General features: G+C 25.7%; 1 protein-coding gene across 3 annotated transcripts in view; it reads right to left on the bottom strand.

Moving 5' to 3' along the window:
• The window catches only part of LOC105367958 (serine proteinase stubble), a 34,281-nt gene extending 18,986 nt beyond the window's left edge, over positions 1-15,295 (bottom strand). For 2 of the 3 annotated variants that reach the window (XM_011506830.1, XM_011506833.1), the window contains exons 1-3: positions 15,267-15,295; positions 8,766-9,091; positions 6,655-6,732 (exon numbers count right to left, since the gene is read on the bottom strand). In XM_011506830.1, coding sequence (XP_011505132.1) covers positions 6,655-6,732; positions 8,766-8,859 — 172 coding nt within the window. In that variant the 5' untranslated portion in view covers positions 8,860-9,091; positions 15,267-15,295. Of the gene's footprint in view, positions 1-6,620; positions 6,733-8,765; positions 9,092-15,266 lie in introns of those variants that run through there. The other variant, XM_011506832.1, reaches the window with a different exon arrangement.
• Positions 15,296-22,747: the final 7,452 nt, after the last annotated feature.

Here is a 22,747-nt window from a genome sequence, read left to right as displayed (position 1 = left end):
CCTTTTCTTCAATTATTCATAGTACCTACTTTCATTGTATTTTTATGACTAAATTCGACAACGAGCTCACGAAATACTGTTATTAAAATAATTATTATCATTGTTTTAATTTATTTTGTAATACCTGTGCATATCATAATAATTATATCCATACGTAATGTAATTTTCATGCATATACAAGTAGTAAGTAGATTCTAAAGAACCCTATTGTTAAATAATTTTCCAAGTTCCGTAATTTTGACAATCGCCCGATTAAAATTTTGAGAGTAAGATATTAAGTAAAATTTAAAAAATCAAATTTTATTTTATTTAGAAGTTTTATTTAATATTTTTTTTTTTTTTTTTTTTTTTTTTTAATTAATTATTAATAATTATAAATCGCCACTAATAAGAAATTTAAATGAAAACAGCAAATGATAAGTAGTTTTCGAACATTTGTTTCTTAAACACATTTAAACTAATACCCCACATATTAACCTAGAAAGCTTATAATAAAATTAAAAATATAAATTTATGCAAACAAAAATAAAATTGAAAATTTGTAAATCTCCAAATTTATTTAAAATTGCATTATATTAATAGAAAATCTAAACACCGATAAAGAACGTAGAATATGAATATTAGAAATATAAAGTTATTTTTAAAATAATTTAACATACATATTATTAACTTTCACTAAATTCTATTAGAAACTTTTACAAATATAAGAAGTTCGTTATTTTAGTAAACATATTCAAATAATAATTTCTTAACTCATTATGTTATTACTTTTCTAGAAATAATATAAATAAAAATTAAGCATAACAATACACAATTATTAACAAATACCTAATATTTCGAAAATAGAGTAAAAAAGGTAAAATAATATCTTTATCTAATATTAAATGAAATAATTACTACTAAACTTGTAAAATGTTGTTGCATCATAATTCAACTTATTTGTTATAAATTTTCCATGACAAATGAATGCTTTTCCACATATTATTCCATTATATTATTACAATTGAAAATATGTATTTTAAATAGCAGTAAATTTAGCCATTATTTAAATAATATAATGCAGTATATTAAAATAATTGGAAATAATTGAAATAAATACGATTATAGACATTCATTAATTAAAATACAAAAATTCTTCGCGGCATATCCAAGTGTCATCAAACATTTAGTATCTATAAATTGTGAATGTCATTTTCTATTTCTCAATCATAAATTTGTAAATAAATTCTGTATTAAAAAAAAATATATATGAGTTTGATTTTTTTGAATTAACACAAAAATCTATCCTTTGAAAATTAGGTCATGAGGTGGAGATCATTTATTTTATTCTGCAGATAATAACATCACAAATCAAAGAAAATGTCATTTAAATTTTTAATTATATATTTAATTATGACTACGTTTATTTTTAATTTAATAAAATTATTTTTAATATAAAATAAAATTAAACTTTATATTTCAAATATATTTAAGAATTCAAATCGTTTTTACAACTTATAAATAATCATTTAATAATTACGTTTAGTTTTGAAATTATTTATCATAGATTTCTGAGTTGTAAAAAACAAAAATAAATCCACGCGTAATAAAATTAAAAATAAGCATTTTCGTGTTGGTGAGAAATTCAACAAGCCCGATTGACAGAATCAAAATAATATTAGATTAATAAACATATAATGCATAAAAGTACAGTTATATAATAAACGAGTTATCCTAAAAGAAATTAATTTGAGTAGTTGATTAACTTAAATGATAAACTCGAATGGAAATTGTATTAATGACAATAAAGATCATTTTTCTAACTGCCAGCCAGAAACTTGTCGAAAAACGTATCTAACTATTAAATCTATTCTCGTTATTTATAAAAAGTATTAATAATTCTCAAGCTGTTCAAAAAAAGAAGAAAATGAAAAATGCAAATTGATTAAGAAGTAAAAAAAAAACTAATATTTCATTCCGTTCTAAAAATCAAATATAAATCATGGACTCTTAACAATAAATATACATGAGCAAAATTAAACTAACAGAACGACAAGGATAAATAAAAAATCAATAAAGTAAAACATGAAGCAAATAAAATTCGATTGGAATGAACTCATCATACTAATTGATCTAATTTAAGAAAAGCTTAATGATAAAGAGAGCAAGCACTATGGAGACAAAATCCATTTGGTTTATAAAAGAGGATGAACTTCTTATTGAATAAAAACGAGCAATAACTATTATTAAGTGGATTAAAATAATAGAAAATAGTTATTTATAAAGTTTTAAAAAGTAGTTCTTAAAAGTAACTTTAAGCTAAAGGCCTGAAAATTTGCGGCATAAGGATAATTAATGGATAATATCAATATTGTTAAGAATTACAAATAAATATTTTAAATATGACTAAGAGTTTTCAACTAGTGCTAGTATTATGATAAAATTATGTTTTCCCGTGAAAAGCTCTTATTAAAACTTCAAATGGAAATTCAAAAGTTACTACTTCGTTTAAAACGTTTACATATTAAACGAAGTTTTTAGAAACACTAATGAAGCAAAAATATTTCTTATTAATAAAAGAAACTGTTTAATATACCATTACTAACCATAACATTACTAACCATAACATACATAAAACTAAATAAGAATATTTTTTACACAAATACATATTAATATATATATATATATATACGATTTTAACTAAATACTTTGATAATTCACATTGTGAGAAGAATTCTGATAAAATCAATAGGGTATAAGAAAAGAAATCTCTAAAGGGATAAAAATGTCAGTGTCCTTGCTACAACAAAAACGTCTTTTCGAGTAATATAAGAAAGAAACAAAAGTGAATTTAGATTTACTAAAAGATAAGGTAGATAAGAACATCTTTTATAACGCTTAATTAACTTAAATTAATTAATAAGTTTTGTTTCAAGCTAAATTTGATTAGCTCTAAGCAATGCTTCAATCCCAACAAAAATATAAAACTTGTTAACAATCTTTTACATAAAAGTATTTACAAGTTAAAGTCTAATACAATAAAATTATTTTAATTACAAATTATTTACCATTATAGAAAAATTCATGAAAATATGAATAGAAGAAAATTATTGGATAAACAATAACAGTTAAAAAATAGTTAATAATTAGCTAATTTATTTTTAAAAAATTATAAAATGAATTTCTAAAATTCGTTATACATTCGTTAATCCATGTATGTAGCTAAATATTAGTATATAAAAATATTATTATTTCAATTATATAAAATTATAAAATATATAAAAAAAACTTTTAGAAAAAAAAAAAAATAGAAGAAACGTTAAATAAATAACACTTAAGATTATTAATGTCGTTTCACTTTTACACATAATTAAATCAAATAGTGTGTAACAAAAAAATAATATTATAGAATTTAGTTTTTTGTCCCCCGTAAAAAGTGATAAAAGTTCAACTAATATAATTTTCTTTACTAAAAACAAATTTGTTATGACATTATTTCCGAATATTATATTAAGATCTTTTTTTTCAACGGTTATTATTAATTTACAATGGCGATAACTATTAAACAATGTGCTACATTTCTATAAGTATTTTATTTTCCAACATTTCGAATTTTTTTGCAGAACTTTAATTGCAAATTAATTTATAAAAGATTAATCTGACCATAAATTTATTCCTTTTGTATCATATTTCAGTGAGGAGCAAAAGAAGATATACTTATAAAAAAAATATACTCATCTAATTTGCAAATATATTTTTATTCAATTTCATTATAGTGAAAAAGCAATAAATAGTAAAAATAACTTATTTTTATAATAAATAAAGTAAGTAAAAATTAATACTGTCAACATAGTACAATATTTGAAAGATTCATAATATCTGGGGCAGAGTATTTGCAAAGAAAGTACAATAATTGACATGCAATGACTCATTTTCTTTTAGTTTTTAAAATCACTGTACTGGTTTAACGATCCTTTTTTCACTGTGATTTTTTCACTTTCTTAATTCATAAAGAATTATTGAATTAAAATAATATTAAATTGGATGCAAAATTATTCGCAAGAATTTTAAATTTTCTTTAAGCTATTAGTCAGCATTTTATAAAAATTCTACTTCCATTTACAATTTAGAAAATATAAATAACTTTAAAATTTATAAAATTATAAAAATGGCTGTTGAAAATACAAAAGCATCTACAAATAATATATATTAATATATATATATATGTAGTACTTTTATAGCAAATGCTTATAAATTCATAGATAATTTTCAAGTATTTGTTAACATGTGAAAAATGGTCTTTCAGCAAAAATACTTTTTAATAAGAAAAAAAAATAATAACTTTTTTATTAAATATCAAGCTACCATGGAAATTTTATTTGGAAGAAGATATTATATTTCAATTACAGCTTACTTAGTTGTAGAATTAATTATACGAGAGAAAAGTATGAATTATTACCACAACGCATGATTCGAATAAATAATATAAAGAATAAAATTGACTGTTTACAATGTTTAGCTTTCTAAGCTATTACGTCACCAAAGCTAATGCATGTGAAGATAAAGATTATTCGTAATGAAAAACAAAAAAAAAAAAAAAAAAAAAAAAAAAAAAAAAAAAGTAATCATCGTGAATTGAAAATAAAAATTAAATATCTGAAAGCTTAGATAACTCGACGTGAAGTTAATGTATTAATTTCCTTAGAACAAAGAAAGTCGGTAATTTTGGTAATGGAGGTCGTCGTGAATCGTACCTCGAGTAATCCCGGAATCGGACATTCCGGAAGTGCTTGTGATATACTAAAGGAGACTGTCACCCACGCAGAAGCTGCACACAGCTTTCCGACTCTCATGCCTTTCTCTTGCGATCTATATCGCATTATAAAACGCACGGGATTCCTATCAAGCTTCTCTAGTTTTTATTTCTCTCTCTGGCAGTTTATTTATCTATATATATATATATATATCAAGCTCTCTTACCTTCTCATCCCGATATTTTCCTACTGTCACTTTCAGAAACAACTGGACAAATATATACTAAAATAAAAGACTCGCTGTCCCTAGCGAGTCTCAAACGCAAAAAGAGAGAGACGATTTTCTTGCTCAAAACAAAAGTATAAGTGCCAACGACTAGACGAGCGAGGTAAATTAAAAAATGAAACGTCCACAGACGTAAATCGTGAAGGAATGTAATAGTATTCAAGAATTGCCTTAACCTTTTCGTCAAATATTCTTTGACGGCATTTTCTCTCGTGTCTTTTGAAATTCATACGAGCATAGAGATTTTGTTTATGTGTTTATTTTTTTTTTTTTTTTTTTTTTTTTTTTTTTTTTGAAATTCAATAAAATGAAAAGAGGTTCGGGTATTATCTATTTAACCGTATTTAAAATCATCAGAACATGATTAAAATTTTATAAGATCTAATTCGAATGAAGATGTAAGAGTTCCAAGTATATATAAAATCAGCATATGAAGTAAGGCTAATTATATAATACTATTATAAAAATAATAATTATATTATTCATTTCATTATGAACTTTTATGTTATTTTATGTTTATTCTTTGCTAAAAATGTGCTTCAAATTTCACAGAGTGTGGTAGAATTATAATTATTGAAAAGGAAAATTTTCACATCGAATATTTTTATTAAACAAATATACCGGCGCTATGTGCTCCGAGCATTTCTGAAACTTTAATGGTATTTTTCTTAAAATAACTTTCTTTAAATTAGCCAGAAATATAATGTGCAACAATCATCATTGATTAACTTAAAATTATATCCGTAGTTTCAAAATGATTGAATTATCTATAAAAGTATCGTATTTCACAATAATATTAATATTTCACTCAATTGTTTTACAATATTCTATTATTGCACATTATAAAATAATAATTAAATTACTGCTTATTGATATTACTATTAATCGACTTTTCGTCTACCAACTAATAGTCATAAACTATTTTTTACGATTATTAATGTATACAATAAGCCTTTTTTGTTTTGTTTTTATTGTTCATAAATAAAAAAAATTCTATAATAAATGTATCCGCCTGTATATTTCATTTCAATATGACTGTTTTTGCTAGTATCTTTCAGGCAGTAATTAAAAAACTTATTTCTTACACGTAAAAAATAATCGTTTACAGCCTTATAATTTAATTTTGTTTCTTAGCTTATATTAAATAGTTGGGATTATTGTCATACTTCAACAAATATAAAACTGTCATTTTTATTGTTCGAAACGTGTATTATGATCCTAAGGTAATTTAAATTCGGAAACAATGGTAAACATTTAAATGGTCGAATCCCCAGTGAAAGCGATGGAATAAAATTCAAATTCAGAAGAGCCAGCTTGGAATTCCAGCGCCACTTGATCTTAAACACAAAGAAGATCATCGCACTAAATTTCTAAATACCCAACTGATCTCGATTCAGAGTACGAGTGGGAACGTAAAACGTAAAAGCCTTAATCTACAATTTGGCAGTTATCACTGTCGCAACAACAAGCATAAAAGTGCCTTCTCGCGAGAGCGAGCGTGAAAGTTGTAAACTTTTACTCGTTGCTCCGCTCTTTTCTTATCCTATATACTTTTAACTGCCCAACTGGGCTTGTGTATATACGCAAGCGCATGTACATACTTATACAGTACGGACTCTCTCGAATTTCGCTTACGTCCAAGCTCGTCGAAGAATCTCAGCTGGTCGTGCGAACCGATGCCATTTTCCAATGTCGCCTGATGCTCCGGTGAATCTGCAACAACACGAACAACTCGTGAAATCCTTTATTATCTCCGTGCTGAGCTATGGGTTTCGATTCTTTCCTTACTTCTTCCATCAATGAAATAACCATTTTCTATCTCTTAAACCAGTACCCATAGTCCGACACTATTCCACATCTACCGACTATTCGAAATTTATATTAAAAATAAGAATATTGTCACGCATCACGTACTTCTATGTATTTGAAAAGCAATTTGCGCTTACGCGAAAAATCTAAAGTTTTTCTTTCAAATCCTTAATCACTCTACACCTTTTCATATATTACGCTCTAAACTTTTTTCCTTCAAAAATTCGATTACAAAAATACATAAATCTGTCGGTTTGTGGTTATTTTTAAGCGAACACAATTATAAAATGAAGGAACATGTGAATGTAATGTCGTTAATTAAAATTATTTTAATTAATAAAAACATGTAACGTGTAATATTGTGGGAAAATGATTTAAGCATCGATTTTGTATCGATGAATGTATTATTCCTCGATAGAACTTCACAACATTTCTTAGCTGTACGAGTACGAGTTGAGCTTAACCAAATACCATATTTCATCAGACTTGACATACATCTAAGTACATATACAAATATAATGTCTATTTAATTTTTTGAACTTTAACAGTATATTTATTTTATAACTTTCTACTAAAACAAAACAAGAAAAGAAAAAAAACAAAATTTTGTTTTTCTTTTCATATATGAAACCAGTTTCTGATATTATACATAAAAAAAGGTATATTTTTATTTCTATTTTGAATAAATAAAAATTGATAATTGCTTGAATATTTTATTAAAATAAATCTTAATTATTTCTTGTATGTGCAGTTATAAAATGAAAGTCATTTGTTGTAAAATTCAATAATTAATCATTTTAAGTTAATTAATTAATAAATATTGGATGCATATAAATTTTAATTGTATAAAAATCTTCATATACAACAGTACGACACCAGCATCAATAGATCTACATATATATAACATAAATAATAAATTATATTATTGACTCGATTAAAATGTAATTCAAGCGATAAAAGTGTATTTTAAGCATAAAAGTAGAATTTAAATTTTAATAAAGTTTGAAATATTTTTATCTAACTAAATTTTTGAAATTCTCGGCAATTAATAAACAGTGTATATATTATTAATAACAATTTTTGCAAAAATTTTATTGTTAAAATTAAAGTATTCGTTTGTTAATTAAAGTTTTTACATATCGGTAAATCTAGATGAGAATGTATAAATTTATCGCGTTGAATTAATCTATATATTTGTAATATAAAGGCAAAAGGTATTTCAAGAAAAAAAAACACCAAATCTCACTTTTTTCCAAATGACTTACTACCTTTATAGCATTAATGTCAAGATGATTTAATAACAATATCATTTTACAGACTTAGAAAACCATTCTTGCTTAGCCTGCACGAACTATTGATTGGCATTCGATTGACATGGAATAAAAATTTTATATAAAAATATTTAATATGGAAGAGATTCGTTTTGCGTAAAGATTGATTTAATCAAGCACGTAGTGGTAGTATGAAAAAAATTTGAAGGTAAAAGTATGGGCAAATGAATATTAAACAGACTTGATTTTAAAGATATAATCACTACAGATTTCTAATTATCGAAATTATATAAATACTAAATAAACAAACTTTAATTTCATCTTCGCATTCGCTTAATAATTTAATTTATCGAGTTTTAAAGGATATTCAAGCAGCTTTCGGATAATTTTTATGACGAGGAAACTCTTATTAATGGTGAATTTCATGAAATTAACGTATCGCTATCACTTTTCCGTTATTCGTACGTAACCAGAAATAACAATCATGAAGAAATGAAGAAAGAAATGCTCTTAACCGCTTATCTACCATTAAACCTCCCCCCCCCCCCCCCCACCAATACCATCAATTAACCAGACAATTGTTCTTGCATGGCATTAGGCAATTGGAATACGGTTTTAATGGCAAAGCAGTCGTAAAGGCGACAAATAGGCTGCAAATAGATTTACCAAAGTGGACGAGATACTTGTCGTTTCTCCTGGATCGCGCCGTAGCCAACGATGTGATCGTCACCAGGACGAACATCGACAGTGAGATCCTCATATCCCTGCTTACGAGGTTAAAGAAGAGGAGATGGAGAAGATGAAAAAATAATGGGCCTAGTTGATATCAGCGTCTCTATGGGTCACATGGTTTTGAAAAATCCACCGATCTCGTTTTCCCCCTCATCGGCATTCGTCCTCTTCCTTTCTCGTATCCGCATACACACTTAAGTGAGAGCGTGTATATAGCGGCGGGTAGCGGCAGTGGAGATGTGGGACACGGAACCAGGCCACTGAAACAAGTGGAACGCACTTTAGTACTCGAAGCAGAAGACGGCGAGAGTGGGAGAGAGACGAAACTGCCGTCACCACTGATACGCAGATATCCTTTCTCCCTCCCTCCCGCCCAGCCAGCCGGCCACTTACTCGTGAAAAAGATATCGTGCGCGTGTGTGCGCCAATGCGTTTTGGTGTGTCTACACTACTTTTAGCAGAGCGCCAGAAGATCCTTAGTTATTAGTGAAAGTCTCTCACGAGCAAACGATGTATAGTTTCCTGTTGAGAATCGGCTAATTCTTTTTTCACTTTTGCCTCCCTTCGTCTTTATATAGTTTCGCTTACACACCTTTTTCTCTTATCCGAATGTCTTACGCTAGGCAGCCGATTCCTTTTTCTCATTCATCAATTAAATAATATTCATTGAATTTCATTCGTACACCATAATTCAAGTATAAACAGTGCACGCGACCTTTCATGAATTTTCTAAACAGATAATCCATTCATCAATTCTAAATCATATTAATCAATTAATTATATTAACAAAGAAAATGCAATTTTTATAGAAAAAAATCCAATGAGAATTTATTACATATAAGATGTTTTTTACACTTGTACGTTAAATAAATATATATTATCTACTATTACTTAACATCGAGCAAATTAATCATAAATAATTAATAACAATTATGTAATTCGCTATTTTAATTTTAAGCTTTCAAATGTTTCTCCTTAATTTCAAATAAAAATCACTATCATTAATCTTATAATTAATTATGTATGTTATGTATGATATATCATCGCTGTATACATATATGAGCATACTACGTGCAAATGAATATTGTATCTAAATCATAAAATTTTCAAACTTATTTACATTTGCTTGAAAATTAATATTTTTTTAATAGGAATAAATATACTTTGCTTAAAATTATTTAAAGATTTTTAAAACCCAACAATCCAATAACTAATATTTATTATAAAGTAAAGAGAAAAAGCTATTTTTTTATTAAATTATATAATTATTACGTTTTATAATAATTAATAAATAAATTTTATTCTTATGAATATATATATATATATATATATATATATATATATATATATATATATATATACAAATGTGCATAAAAACTTTTATATTCGGATCAAGGATGCGACATTTGCGTGGTTATTTAACAAATTTATTGGATTGATTTCATCCAAAACAATATATCTTTGCAATAGATATTACAATTTGCCTATATTGAAAAGAAAATATACAATTACTAAGAAAATGTTTATTTTGAGGTTTATGGCAATATGTAAATTGTATGAAATACAACTATTAATCGATAAGTTTGCTATTTTTTGATAAAATAAAATTTTAATGACAATTTTACGAATATTATCATTTATTCTAACATTTCTTAAACGATAGTAAATTGTTGATAATATTTTTTAATAATATAACAATTTAATATAATTGTACGATGATTATTTTCTATAAATGGAAAACTATCTTAATAATATTATAGTTTTCTAGAAATATAAAAATAAGTGTTAAATTATTATAATTTTCCAACTATTCATGGGTATTATTATCTATTATTTATTGGAATACTTTTTAAATTTTATTATAAATTTTAATCGACAGTGCGGAAAGTCCAATAAAATTTTAATTAATTACAATTAACTTCAACTTTCAATTAACATCTTCATTGCAAAATGTAATGCATACGAATGAATGAAATTATTAAATTAAATTATTTATATAACTAATCCCTTGTCTATCCTTTAAAATTATTCCTCGCGGTCTTAATCTAATTTTCACGAATACGACGACAAAAATCAAAGGCCAATAAGTGACAAAAATTAATTTCTCAAATAGTCTATAACGAGTTGCGTCGCATATGGAAAGTAAAGGTTTTGTCTTGGATTTGTTAAAAGAACTTGCACTTTGTGTATACACCAATAAAATTACCACCTACGCAAATAGTAATAAATTAAATACAAATGTACAACAGCGCGTAGTACAATTCGATCGATATAATGAATTGTATAGGCATTAACCACCGTCACTCTTCAATCAACTACAACGATCCATAACACTGGCACTCTGTCTGTCTGTCTCTCTCTCTCTCTCTCTCTATCAAACTGGCTAAAATTACTCGAATTAAAAGTCTGTGAAAATCGCGCCTTTAATGGTCTAATGTACCGATCCCGCCAGGGCGTAAAAGGATGTCAAAGAAACGTCGGCTTTTTTGTTCATCGCCGCACGCATCGGTAACTCCGCGTGAGCGACGAGCACTGGAGCAGCGACCCAGGAGGCCTTGATCAAGGTCTTTATCGAACGCGATCGGCTACGTGGGAGAAACGCGGTCTGTGGGTTTCCTTTTGTTTCCCGAGCACCGCTCGTCTTCGCGTACAGCACATATTACGCGCGACTCTCTCCTCCTCCTCCCTTTGTTCCCCTGCCTGCCTTTTACTCGGATTTCACGAAACGCCGAGTGACGAGACTTCGCTATTTATATGGACACTTGGCTGTCAAGAGGACGCGTGATAATATATGATAATTGCATGCTAATTTATGGTAATTATACAAGACATACGCTTGTATCCTTACCAAGAATTTATCGAAAATTTCTATTACTACTGTTGCTGACAATACCTCGTAGTCGATTTTTCATTTAATCATCAATGACATTTTATAGATCATTGGAATAAAATGATTTCCCTTGCTAATTCATGCCAAATAAAAGGGCTACTGATAATTTCTGTTGCAATACCGATTTTTATGTTTCACTCGTCACTATACTCTACTTTTTAAAAGCTAGAGATCCGTTCTTTTCTGACCGGGAAAAAATCGTCTAAAATAAAATTCAAGACATTAAAACCTACGTTATTCGTATACTAAAGAGAAATTATATTTCTTTAATCCCTAATTAGTTTATATCTTATATTACTCAACGACAAATTGATATAATTATATAAATTTTAAATATTATTAATAATTTTGGCTTATGTGAAAAAAGAAAATGTTACAATAATTACTGATGGATATTAGCAATTTACTGGTCAACCTTTCCAACTTATTTGAAATTCAAAGATATCTAAACGTCTAATATATTACCCGCATTTTTAAAACTTCACTCCTTCAGATGTATCATAAATAGCATTAATTATTCACAACTACTGTTATACGCTAATACGTAACTACATAAACAGATGCACACCATTTTAATTGTAAGCTTCTCGGTCATAAATTATCGTAATATATCATAAAATCATCTAAATTCCCTTACTACTAAATAATTCATCATCCACGAATTAACAATGATGTTTTTCATTCACATGCTTGTATAAAAACTTGAAATTTTTAATAAAATAGATAGATAATAATGTCTTATGCATATTTATAAAGTGAAACTTTATCATTTACAAATTTTTTTTTTTTTAACTCAAATTAATTATTTAACATCGATTGACGTACTTAATGTACAAGGCAATAACTCAATTATTAGCATAGAGTTTAATTACACTATTATCGAATACATATTCGTTATAATGACCGATCCTTCTGTCCTTGACAAATCCTTCTTATTATAAAATGTAATAAGCATTTGCTATATTGAACAGTCATGCAGCTGCCAACTATCCTCCGTTAAGGACAAAAAGAAAAGAAGCTAATGCTAAGCCCAGTGTCATCAAGATGTAAAAGGTATGTGCATACAATTTCCCTGACATTTCTGTCATCATATGAGAGGCTACGACAGAGAGATTTTCTTCCCCCCCCCCTCCGACAATTACACCAACAAATCGAACGAAATACAACTCTCGCTTCTCCCTTATTTTTAACTTTCACTTAATTTTGCTTATTATTTTTCTCGTGAAGAATTCGGAAACTCATAAAAGTCAAATTTTTTATATAAAAAAATAAATTCTATAAATATGGTTGTCGAATTATATATATATATATATATATATATATACATGCGTTTTAGAAATAATTTTTGTTTAATTTGCAAGTAAAATAAATTCGAAAAAAATGATTCATAACGCATGTCCGAGCTATTACATTACTAGTCCTATGTTCAAGTGAAAATAAAGAAATTACAGGATACCTAGTCTAATGATAATAAATTTCTCAAATCAATATTCCAATTCAAGCAATAAAATAAATATATATTTTATTTTTCATAGAGTATTATAAATATTTATAAATTTAAATGTTAAATTCTTTAATAAAAATAACTTTTTCAGTATTAATATACGATCTTTCTAAATCTTACTGAATGTATTAAAATATTTTATGGATTATATTGGTATTAGTCTTTTTTAACGAGTAAAAGAAGATAGAGATTGAAAAAGTGAGAGAGAGAGAGAGAGAGACAGACAGACAGACAGATAAAATTGGAAGAAAAATCTATCTGTTAAATAACAAATACAAATAAATTATTGAAACTAATAAATAAGATCTTATATATTATAAATAAATACAATTCTTTCTATTATAAATTCTATTAGTATTACTCACATAAAATAACACCACTAATACTTTGTATTAGTGTTTATAAAATTAGCAGAATGATTATTCTCTAAGAATATAGTAGTTAAATATAACTTAATAATTGTCCTTAAATTGTTGAAATACTATTCTAAAATACGATATATTGCAATTATTTTCCATAGAAAACATAATTAAACTAAATGTTAAATTTGGTCTGTGATTAACTTTGACTCATCGTTTATTACATGTTTGTTATACATGTTTACATATTGTACATGTACATGTTTATTGCAGTAATTGATCTACAATATGTTTTTCTCAATCCAATTAGTATTTATGCAAGTATATATAATTTTAATTATTTTAGACAAAAAAATTTGTGTTTTTTATCCTCGTTTATGTCAAATACTTACTAAAGTTTTTTAATTAAAATTGTATAATTTTTAATAATATGTATTTACATCAAACATATTCAATGAAAATTATATTTTCATAAATTTTAATGTGATATGGAAAAATGTAAAACTTCATTTATGGTATCAACAAATTATGTGTATTAATTTCTATATTATTTTTCAATTGTATTATTTTTATCGTATTTCTATTATATTATATTTACATTATATTATATTTATATTATATACTATTTGTATTGGATATTATTTAAATCGCATAGTATTTATTGTATTAATTATCAATATTATAATATATTAATACATAATAATTTTCATTTCTAATAATATTGCACAATGAGTGTTGCGAGACAAAGAAATTTATTTATATTTTTGAAGAAAAAAAAAATGAAAGAATAACAAAACATATATTTATTCTATAAAGAAGTATTCAGGAACTCTGACTAAATTACAAAAATATTATAAATTTTTATATGAAAAGTGGACTTATGATTCATAAAATATGGTAATCATAATAACATCAACTTTCATTTTCAAATTTTAATTAGCTAGTGTGATATTACTTAAGCTGAAAGTTATTTTTCTTTTCATTACGCAAATTACGTAAATAACAGCGTGAAAAACATAATTTCATTTATTCAATCAAAAATTCATTCATCTTAAATAAGCAATGATGAAAAGTGATAGGACATTACAAAGGAAATCTTAATATGTTGAATATCAAATTAATAGATAAATGTATCAAAGTAGGATCAAAAGGATAAGTAGTTACGAACTTGTTACCAAAAACAATTACTATTAATGGCATAATCAATTGTTCCAATGCAATACTCATTTTAAAAATAGATAAAATTTATTTTGAGAATAAACGTTGCAGAAACCGATAATGTTAATATTTTTTTTTTTTTTTGTATAATTGTATATAAGCAGTATCCCCATGTATATACAATTATAGATTATATAAATATAGAAAAAATTACAGCATCGTATCATCCTATTTCAATTTTATAGTTAGTGTTAATTGCATTTGTCACGTGAAATGTCAGATAGGAAGGAGAAACTAAGCACTGTAAAATATTGGTTTCATGAACCAATATATTATATTAACAATTATAAATCTATTTAAATCAGGCATATATATATATATATATGTGTGTGTGTGTGTGTGTGTGTGTGTGTGTGTGGTATTTAAGTAATGTTTAATCGTTATCTCGATAAAATAGATAGACTTGTTGAAAAATTATGTTCCAACGATGTTATTAAAATATAAAAACAGACGAAAAAACTTACATTTTCGGCATCGACTTCAAATAGTTAGTTCGTAAGTTTATCGCCTTAGTCCTGAATAGCGAGGCACTGTAAACAAAAAAATCGTCCTAAGATACCGCATGCCCGCACAATTGCGCCCTCGTCGATGGGTACATGATATGTTCAGGTAGGGTACGCGTGGAGAGCGCGAAACGAATGATTGGACCCGTGGCTGACTACTGATGAGACGACAAGAGAGCAAGGAAAGGCCCCGTCTCTCTCTCTCTCTCTCTCTCTCTCTCTCTCTCTCTCTCTCTCTCTCTATCTCTATCTATCTCTATCGCTCGGTCCCTCTCTGTCCCTCTTACGTAGTACACACTTTTACTCCAGCATCACTCTGTCTCGCTCTCCTTAGAAAAAGAGAGATATAATACACAAGATAGAGGGAGAGAAAGAAAGGGGTACACGTGTCCCTCTCTCCCTATCGTTTTTTTTTCTGCTCTCGCCTGTTTTTTTTTCCTCTTTTTTCGTTCGAGCTCCCTCTCTTTTGGACGTTTAGCCAAGAGCAACATACATACACCGCGAAAATGACAGCAGCGACGCTCACTCTCACCTTTCCTCCTTCTACATACAATCCTTATAAGCGAAACTCGTTCCATCCGGCTTGAAGAGGAAGTATACGAGTCTGTGCTTACTTTACACAAAATGATTTTGTGATTTTGCACGGATAATCATAGTTTCACCCTGGCCAACAGATTTTAGTGACTGAGTCGAGAATTATCTCAAGGTTGTAATAAAAATTCCTATGATGCGTACTTGAATGAACTGTACGTACAGTCTGTAATATTATTAAAACTGCATGTATAATAATGAAAAATATAATAATAAGTCATAACATCTTTTAAATGCATGTTCTTATAATCTTCACTTTGAAATACTTATTTTTATATATTAATAAAAATATTAAATATTTTATTAAACTCAACATGCAATAAATTTTAATTTAGCAATACTCTCTGCGCGCGCGCGCGCGCGCGTGTGTGTGTGTGCGTGTGCGTGTGCGTGTGTGTGTGCGTGTGTGTGTGTGTGTGTGCGCGTGTGTGTGTGTAAATATATTTAAATACATACAGTTTCATATTTCATAGATTATAAAATAAAATCTATTCTTGTGCAAAAGTAGTCGTCGCAATTTATTTACGTGTCTAGTATGTAACTAGCCACTACAGATTAAACATCCTTATAAATTCTCATTAATAATACTTTATTCCATTGAATTATATTTAATTGCATTATTTATATAACTAATATAAACAAGACATAATCAGCATAGATCTACTTTGTATTTTACCAAATTAAAATAGGAAATTAATACAAATAATAATAACGGACTGTAAGAACTATTTTCATTATTAACTATTGAAATTAAGTGTTCGCAGTATGAAGACTAAAAAATGTTTACTTAAGAAATTGACAAATTTTTTTTAAATGAAAATGTATAAAGGTATATTTCTAATAATAAACTTTTATTATTAAAATATTGTTAAAGAAAGCATTTGAAAAGTAGAACATTTAAAATGAAAAAAAAATTACTAAATATCTGTTCGTAATAGATATCTTTCTTGAATTTAAAACAGCAATGACTTGAATATTAATATCTTGCACAATAAATTGAAAGAATACTATTTCTCAATAAGTTAACTAATTAACTTTCATTGTGTAATTAAATATTTGAATCATATAAATAGTCCCCAAATTCTTTTTGTTTTTTTTTTGTTTTTTAACTACTAATAGTTAATTAATAGTTATTGTTAATATTTAATTTATATAGAAATACAAAATAGATTATTTAATGTATTAATTGTCTTTTACATACATTAATTCATACATAGTCAATTATCGTTGAAATCAATCATTACATAGAATCCTTAAATTTATTCAAATTCATATATACTTTAATATCTAAAAAATTATTAATCAAATAAATGATTAATTTTCATCGAGAATGAAAATTTAAAAGTCATTAAGCAATTTCAACAATGATATTATCATTTCAAATCATCACTTTCTATCGTAATAATGCCTTAAAAATTGTCTAAAAATTTTTCTAGCAAATAATATTATCCATAAAACTGAACTTTCACTGTAATTAAAGTAATCGCTTGCACATCAATAACAGTGATAGTTAATAATGTTTTTATTTTAATACCTCAAATTTAATTGATATTAAAATTATAAAAGCCACTTATATCAAAAATATAATTTGTGTCAACGACTAAGAGAAGATTATTATTTCTTAATTACAAAACCAATTTTTATTAACTACATATCCGTATATAACTTTATCATAGATTTATACAAATTATTAAATAATATACACAGAATTATTAAAATTTTCATTAACATAATTTTTTATTTTACATGTTTTTGACATTATTAATATTTACCATAAATTAATTTGCATATCTTATATTTATATGTATTGGCAACATTTATAATAGTATAAGAAATATATTATTCTGCTTACTTATTTAATTTGATTTGTCTGATATAATGTTAAAATTTTTTTATTTTCTATGATCAAAATTAGTAACAATATGAGATAAATAATTGTAAAAATGGTATATATAAATAATTATAAATAAACAATTAAAGAAAAAAAAACACTTAATTATAACGAAATTATATTTTTATAAAAATTATTATAAATAATAATAAACATTGAAATTATACTATTCTTTAAGAAAACAAATGAAAGTACGCGTAACGGACAGTAAACTGGTTTTGCCATTATAATAAACCTAAATTATATATTTAATATATTCGATAATTTCAAAATATTATTTTTATACTTTAATTTAATATTACTAATATTAATTTACTATTAATATTATTTATTGCTACTATTAATTTTGAACATTGTTTTTCCTATTTCAATTTAACACTAAATGAAATAGTAAATTATTCGTCATACAGATGCGTTTTATCGATTGCTTCTGATGGATATTTCAATTAATACATAAAATTCCTAACTATTATTATATTTTTTATTCTTCCAAACTGCTTCAGTATTTTATTGACATTCTACAGAACGATCATACTTTCTTCTGTTATTTTTCATATAACGATTATATTTTTCTGTTTTCAATCTCTACGATACCGCTAACTGAAATAAAACTGAAATAAAAAATTTATAGACTTAACTTTATATATTTCGTTAAATACACGTGTACGGACAACAATCTATTATATCGAAAGATTCTTATTTAATATTTGATGTAAACTAGCACGTTATTATACTACTTGTACTTTCTTTTTTAATCTGAAGGAACATTTTCATAAAACGGTAAATCCTAATATTTAGATAATATTAACAAATATCTTATGTCATACGTAGTTTTACTTTATTTCAATTTTAAACGGGAAATTGAATTTATAGAATACATACAATAAATAAAACTGATCAAAGTTCATCCCAGCAATTCAAAGAAACTTTCAAACAATGTCATATGTCGAATAAGAATATTAATTATAATATCGATTTCCACAAATTTAAATACTAAAAAATTGCTCAATAACTTTCAAGTAGTATAAAATTATACAAAATTCCTTCTACGTAAAACATTTTAAAAAATAAATCCTAATATATATATTTTTTCGTGTGAATTAACTTGAAAAAGATGAAACTTGTTAAATGAAAATATTTATAAAATTTGTTATTTTTAATAATGTTTTTAATAAATTTTCTATACTATTATCTATATATATATATATATATATAGAAGAAGTAGTACAATTACAAATCAATATTATTTATTAAAAATAAATCATAAAATATATAACATGAAAATTACAGGAGCCAATAATCATAGTTTGAAATGAATTATTTCTTCATAAATTTGATTATTATAAATCACGGGAAATTACTCTTTAATATTACAATCATTTTCTTCTCTAATTCTCTAAAATGATACTGCATTTCATTCTTTTATCTTTTACATATAACATGTGAATCGATATACATGTTTATAATGGAAAATTTTAATTCATAGTTAAGCTAACTAAATCAAATCATCTTATTATTTGGTATAATATAATAAATAATTAGAAATTAAATTATCTGAAATATAAACATGACTACTATTTCTAAATAATTTCTTAGGTTTTTATATTATTTTTCAAGAAAGATAAATAAATCTGCCTTAAATTGCTTTTACTAATTAATTGAAAATTTTCTATAAATAATACCATATATTACCTGCCAATATTATGTGTAACTGCATTAAATACTGCATTATTCATAAATTATTAAAAATTCTCTATATTTCTATTTATCAGCATTGTAAAGTTTTGTTGTTTTATTCAGATTAAATGATAATCTTAAATACCTTATACAATATATATATATATATATATATATATATATATATATATATATATATACGTACATGTAATAATTATATTTTTAAGATAAAATTTGATTATTTCTTTCGAGCAATTTATTTAAAATCCAAACATGATAAATATTGGTATTTAATTTATCATGCTACTCCAGAATTATTATTATGACTAGAAACCTGTGCTAGTTTAGTGTAGACAGAGTAATTTTAGAGAAAAGTTTTATAAACCGTAACTTAACAAAAACCACCTCCTTGTAATAATTTAAGACTTGTCCACAATGAATTTGTGAAACCGCAAAATTTTAATATAATTAAATAACTTTTCAAACGTGCATTTAATTGTTTTGGTACTGTTTATTTAATACATTCTATAATAATGAAATATTAACATTTATTTCCGTGAAAGGATTTAAATGAAAAAAAAAATTTTTCAACGTATAATCTATAATTACAATTTCAAAATCCTACTACGTGAATATGTAAAATAATATAGTACATTTATCAAAATAGAATTTTTTTTTTTTTTTAGAGTTTTGTCAACTTAATTAACGACTATTCCTTTTACTGATAATTAATTCAAGATCTTTTATATTTTATTAATCATAATGATAAAAAATAGTTTTTTTAAATCGATAATTATTCAGAAAAAAGTTCTGCTTATTCAGATCTATTAGCACATAGGGCTTATATTTAATATTATAAAAATTGCGATATTGTTATTAACAATTTTTCACCTGTCAATACCTATGGATTTCATTTAATATACCTACAGCATCACACATAATTGATGAAGAAATTTAACATTCTTTACATTTCAATAAAAGGACGTAAGTAAAAATTAACTTTCGATTTACCGCAAATATAAATAAAATACATTAAATAAAAATTTGTTATGTCAATCAATCGCTATATTATATAGATGCAAATAACTGTTTTTGAATAATTGTTTAATAACGTAACGTAAGATTCTTCTCCATGATGATAACATTATGTTGGAGAAGTAATTAGATTGAATTTTATGGAAAATATAGATTATGTCCTACGAATGCTTAAGCTTGAAACAAAAAAAGATTAAGAATCGTAATTTTTTTGAAAGAAAGAATAAATATATGTAAATCAATGCAATATTCCGTGGCTATTAAATATTTATATTACCTTTTTTTATCTGCACACAATGCAATAAGCAATTCGCTATTAATAAAAATATTATCAATGATTTTGAAACAAAATTCATAACAAAATTAATAATAAATTTTAATAATAATGTGTTTAATTGAATAAGATTAGGTAGAATTGCTTAGTATAAAATGAGAACAGTTCAACAGTATATTGAAATGTTAGAGAGGAGGCAGAAGTAAATTTCTTGTAGAGAAGTTTAAGAGATTGAAAGTGGAATTGGAGAAAAACAGGGCAAACACATAGCTTCTGTAGACTTTTCGAATACGAAATATATAACGATAACGAAGAAATATAATAAACCGAGGTATTATATTAATAAAACAGTCTTTTGGTATTTAATAAAGAGGCACACAATTTTCGCATTAAATAATTTCAATTATCATTTCATAATAATATCAATGTTCTTCTGGCATAATAAAACTAATGCGATTTCATGACTTAACTTTCTATGCGACTCGTGTGTTGCTGTAGACTTTACGGAAGATAGCCATTAGCAAGCATTTAATTTATCCATTTAATTTATCTAAACATTTATTAATGGTTAACCACCTTATACTATTGAAAACCATCCATGCCTCTTCTATCAGTATAAGCTTCGCTTTCATTCTATTTTAAAATATTTGCCATATATCCTGATACGTAACTAATACATAACTATAATAATTATTGCTTGTTTGGTTAATTGTTTATTTGTTTGTTTGGTGCATATAAGTCCTAATGCCCTTAAACTATAAGTAAAACAATTCGGCATTACGTCTTAGACTGCAAAAAGAGAGAGTGCTGCGAAGAATGCGTATGTTTGCATAGGTACCGAGTCCCGTTATTTATTAATGGAGGGGGAAGCATAATTTTCTTTCATGATTAAAGGGCAGTCGTATCTTGCCAGTATCTTTTATAAGAATTATTGTAAACAGATAATTAATATTTATAATTAATATTTATTTTAATGTTCTTAATTAAATGTAATTGTTCATTAGCTTTGCCTGCGCTACCCGTTCTCGTCACAATACCAATTAGTGTTTGGCCTTTCTTTAATCAATCAATGTTAAAGGCATCGTTGTTAAGAATATTAACAAATCTGAAAACTGAAAATTTACTTTTCGTTTCGAGTACTTGAGTTATAGAATGTAGTAATACTGAAATTCTAAACGGTAAAATAAAGTATTTCTTAAAAATTAATCATTAGATTATTAATTGTTAGAATGATTAATTAAGTAAAAGACGTTTAAAAAAGATAAGGGATAGAATTCAAATCGATGATTTGGATTATTTATGAAACACTCAGCTGTCAAGTAGCGTCTACTCGGTTAATTATGAAAAATATGAAATTTTGATGTGTTAAAATAGAGAGAGAGAGAGAGAGAGAGAGAGAGAGAGAGAGAGAGAGAGAGAGGATCGACAATGTAGTATGCTTGATTGTATTATTAAAAACGAATTATAATTAATTTTAAATGTAAAAGCCTAATCCATTTTTCCTAAAGTTGCAAAGCAATAGTTATATATTTTTATTTTATTATATGCATCGCTAATAGACGATGATACTTGACAATTTGAAGGAATTCTTATTTATTTATTTGAATAAATTCTCTAATCAATCTTCGATGCTTATATTCAATCTTTACGAACTTATAACATATAATTAATTGTCATTATCGATGAATTCTAATAAAACAGAACAAAAACATCTCTATAATTACTTTAATTACTTTTTTATTATTAATCACAGATCCAGCATTGAACGAATGTTTAATTTTTACAAAAGAATCGAATCTTATATATACAATGTAACCAGCTTATAAAATTATTGAATGATAATATACTTTTCGAATGATCAGCCTTTTTTATCAATAATATAAAATATTCAAAAAAACAACATAGAGATGAAGAATAATTCTTCATTGCAGCCAACCGCTGCATCTACACTGCCAGTTCACAGTAACTTTATTC

The sequence above is a fragment of the Ceratosolen solmsi genome, unplaced genomic scaffold, assembly GCF_000503995.2.
Source record: "Ceratosolen solmsi marchali unplaced genomic scaffold, CerSol_1.0 scaffold6, whole genome shotgun sequence".
NCBI classification, from domain to species: domain Eukaryota; kingdom Metazoa; phylum Arthropoda; class Insecta; order Hymenoptera; family Agaonidae; genus Ceratosolen; species Ceratosolen solmsi.
The sequence above is the reverse complement of the archived record's forward strand: the minus strand, read 5'-3'. Positions and strand labels throughout refer to the sequence as shown.